Raw genomic sequence first — 3980 nt, 5'->3', positions numbered from 1 at the left:
ACTCTTTCTACTTAATGCTATGAGTTCCTGGGTCACTGCTCTAAGTGGTAAGTTTTTCTGCCTTGTGTTTACTTACCTCTCCTCCAACCATGGCCAGTTCGGTCTGTGTGCACGGATAAGGAAATCGAACAGGAAATCCACCAGGGTTCTTCCATGGTTCAACAGCCAGAGAGGGTGATTCTGCAGGATTGGCAGATGAGGTTTACCAAGAGCTGTTCTGCTCTTTGTAAAAAAAAAAAACTGTTACATTAATACTTGCTAAAATACTTAACATGCAATTTAAATCACTTTCCAAATGTGTTTTGGAAACTCAGTAAAGTACTCCAGTTCATTACAAGAGAAAATACAGGGAGAACACACCTGCTAATTCCAGTCTATAGATTAGGGTTTTTCAGGGTAGTTAAAAGACCTAATAATCACCACAACACTGATAAGATACAAGTATATGTGCTCAAGAATTAAATATCTACGTAAGTCATAAACATGCTTTCCTCACATTTTTTTTTTTTTTTTTTTTCGCGGGCCTCTCACCACTGTGGCCCCTCCCGCCGTGGAGCAGAGGCTCCTGACGCACAGGCTCAGTGGCCATGGATCACGGGCCCAGCCGCTCCGTGGCATGTGGGATCCTCCCGGACCAGGTCATGAACCCGTGTCCCCTGCATCGGCAGGCGGACTCTCAACCACTGCGCCACCAGGGAAGCCCCCGCCTTCCTAACATTTTGATACTCACCCCAAAGGTACTTAAGTATCTGACCATCAGCCACCTGCAGTGCTACTGACTTGGTCTTGGAGTTGCAACAAAGACTGATTATGACCCCATCCACTGTCACAGATGAACTGACAAGAGTAAAATTTAAAAAAAAAGGAAGTGAAGGAGGTGTGAAAAGACTGTTTTTCTCAAAAGTAGTGACATTTCATTGATTTTGCAAAACAGAAAAAGAAGCAATTTTCCTTTGGTGCTGCACTGCCTATTTCAATATAACATAGACATAATAAATGCACACACATATGTATACACACACTAATAGATAAACTATTGCAAGCGCAAGCCCAGGTAAAGCAATTACCTGTCACATGACATTATTTTCCACAATGTCAGTAAGTAGGTGTCTACATTGTGAGGTCATCACTCCTATTCTGGCAGCAGCTTTATATAACTTATTGCAACTTATTTCAATTTACTGCATTAAATAAAGCAGTGAATCTGTAGGAAAGTGAGCACACTTAATACCTATATTGCTATTATATTCATTCATAGAAATCTGTGGGTCTCCCTTAATGGGAAGAGGGGAATCTGTTATTGCCATTATATTTTTTCCTGAGTCAATGAACCAAGAGTAGACATGTCTTAAAGGAAGTGGAAGAGGTATGATAAAAGCAAATGGTGCCAATGCTAACATTTATTCAAAGAGTTTTAAACAAATCTACCAAACCCCCCAAGATTCCACAAATTTGGGGAGGATAAGTTATCTGAGAAGTTAAGGGAATAGACTCTGGAGGTGCAATGACTGGGACTGGATCCTGGCTCCACCTGCATTATCTCAGGCAAGTTACTTAAACTGCCCTGTGCCTCAGCTGTCTCAGCTGTAAAATGAGGGCGCCAACAGTACATACTTCAGAGAGGTGTTGGGAGAAATAAGTGAGTTAATATAGGAAAAGCACTTAAAAGAGTACCTTTTACAAAGCACAAGCTATAGTAAATGTAAGCTGTAAGCTGATTGGGGGACTTTATATTTGTCAAAGACATTAACATTTTGTATGAACAAAATAGTCATTTTTGAGAAACAAAAGTCAAAGCAGCAGAAATATATTTTAAATGACTTCTCACTTCCTTTATAGCAAATGAGATGATGGCATTTACCTTTTACAAGATAATGATAAAAAATTTCAAATTTGAAGTAGCAGAAACATGCATAATTTAGGCATTTCTAATGTAAACTGCTGTTTTCCAAAGGAAGCCCCTGTTAGGTCTGCATGCAGCTAGAACATATTCTGCATCCAGACATATTCACAAAACCTTTAAAAATATGAAGCATTATTGGGACTTCCCTGGTGGGCCAGCGGTTAAGACTCCACGCTCCCAACGCAGGGAGCCCGGGTTCGATACCTGGTTGGGGAACTAGATCCCGCATGACGCAACTAAAAAAGATCCTGCGTGCCACAACTAAGACCTGGCGCCGCCAAAATAAATCATAAATAAATAAATATTTTTAAAAAAATATGAAGCAGTATCATTCAAAGATTAGAAGTTAATGGCTGCATTTGGAATATGCTTCATGTATATAATAAAGAAAGGTTCCTAATTTTGCAACAGTGGTTTTCAGAATTTAAAGCTAACCAGCAGAACTTTAATTACATGTGAGTCTGGGGATTACTATCAATGTATGTCGAAGGTGCCGAGTTTTGACACTGGAAACCTGAGGATTTCTCGGAGCTGTCCCCACGACGCTACCTGGTGCACAATAGGGCTTGAGATACAGAAAACAACATTCATTAATGAAACCTGTTACGTGACAAAGATGCAGTCAGGAATCAAAATGAAACTCAGGGCCAGGGAGCTATGAAATTTTAGCAAAGAAAAACAGAAGAGGCTTTCTAGTAATAAATACAATCAAGTGCCAAACAAAATGTATAGGAGGCCGGAAGAAGTATTTTGAAGTCACTAAATCAAAATGAAGTGCACGTATATAGATCTCATAATCGATTTTAATAACTAACAAGGGTAATTAGAGTGGCTAATTCTCATAGGCTAATAATTACTCTGCTGGAATATAAGGTGAATGAAAAATTTTAACACACCTTAAAAATGTTTTGCCTCATCTCTTGGCATTTGTGCTATTTTTCACCACTTCTTGATGTATTTTAGTCTATATTTTGACATGACTAAAAACTCGACTTAACCCTCTTGCTAAAGTATGTCTAAAAAGGAAGCCACTGCCCCTCAACCCTGCTCACTGGAAGTAAAAAAAAAAAAAAAAGTCCCATGCTCATAAAAGAAGCCTAACTCTATCTGCTTATTAACACATGGAATACAGCGAATTGTTGGAATACCTAATGTTGAGCTGTCCCTGCTCGTCATCCATCACAGAAGGGGCCACAGTCAGATGGTGAATGACAGACTGTGGGCTGGACTGACTGTGGCTCACAGCCAGGAAAACGTCCTCCTGAACCCAGGTGAGAAGGCCGAGCTTCAGTGGGTTTACTTCTTCATCTTCACTGTTCTCAAACTGAATTCTGTTTTAAACATCGAAGAATTTTCAAAACATGAATAAAACTTTAACATCACCGAGATTTTCCTGAATGAAGAATGAACCACTTTATATATAGTCAACTCCTAATTATTTGGAGGGACAAAACCTGAGGTAATGCCCAATACTAGAAAATCCAAAAATAATGTTTGCCTGGCTTAAGAATACATTTTTCTAGTATTTAAAATTAAGTATAAAGCAGAAACTAACACACCATTGTAAAGCAATTATACCCCAATAAAGATGTTAAAAAATAAATAAATAAAAAAAATAAATAAATAAAATTAAGTATCTTATTCTCTAAGATCTTCAGATTTGAAGAGAACATTTCAAGAAACTCACTACACAAGAAAAAGTGACTGCCCCAGGCTAATAAACGCCAGCAGTCTTCCATTGTTACCACTTACCAGCATTCAAACCAGGCTCCAGCAGATATTTAGGTCTCAGTTGAACGGACCCTTTCCTAAGCATCTCATGTCAAAATGACTCACTAGTTCGGGAGGTGACTTCTTTGCCGCTAAAGCCTTCCTCCCGTGGCATTCAGACACTGGAGGGGGCCTGTTTTTACTACTTCACGCCGCAACTCACAGTGGCTCCTTCCTGCCTTTCAGCTCAAGCAGCAGATCCTCAGCACCCACTAAAGCTGAGTCACTAGTCTGATCTTCCTACTCAACCGGCTCTCCCTGGACTCAGTCTCTTCACTGCATTCAGCCCCACGCAGGAGCATTCCTG

General features: G+C 39.8%; 1 protein-coding gene across 1 annotated transcript in view; it reads right to left on the bottom strand.

Moving 5' to 3' along the window:
* Nucleotides 1–3980, bottom strand: part of ELP1 (elongator acetyltransferase complex subunit 1) — a gene marked incomplete at its 3' end in the record, with an annotated part of 34926 nt that overhangs the window by 11714 nt on the left and 19232 nt on the right. Inside the window, exons 13-15 of the mRNA XM_007448451.1 lie at nucleotides 3052–3234; nucleotides 731–837; nucleotides 77–180 (exon numbers count right to left, since the gene is read on the bottom strand). Coding sequence (XP_007448513.1) covers nucleotides 77–180; nucleotides 731–837; nucleotides 3052–3234 — 394 coding nt within the window. The remainder of the gene's footprint in view (nucleotides 1–76; nucleotides 181–730; nucleotides 838–3051; nucleotides 3235–3980) is intronic.

This window comes from Lipotes vexillifer, unplaced genomic scaffold (genome assembly GCF_000442215.2).
Source record: "Lipotes vexillifer unplaced genomic scaffold, Lipotes_vexillifer_v1.1 scaffold765, whole genome shotgun sequence".
NCBI classification, from domain to species: domain Eukaryota; kingdom Metazoa; phylum Chordata; class Mammalia; order Artiodactyla; family Lipotidae; genus Lipotes; species Lipotes vexillifer.
Note: the sequence above shows the minus strand (reverse complement) of the source record. Positions and strands in the feature narration are given on the sequence as shown.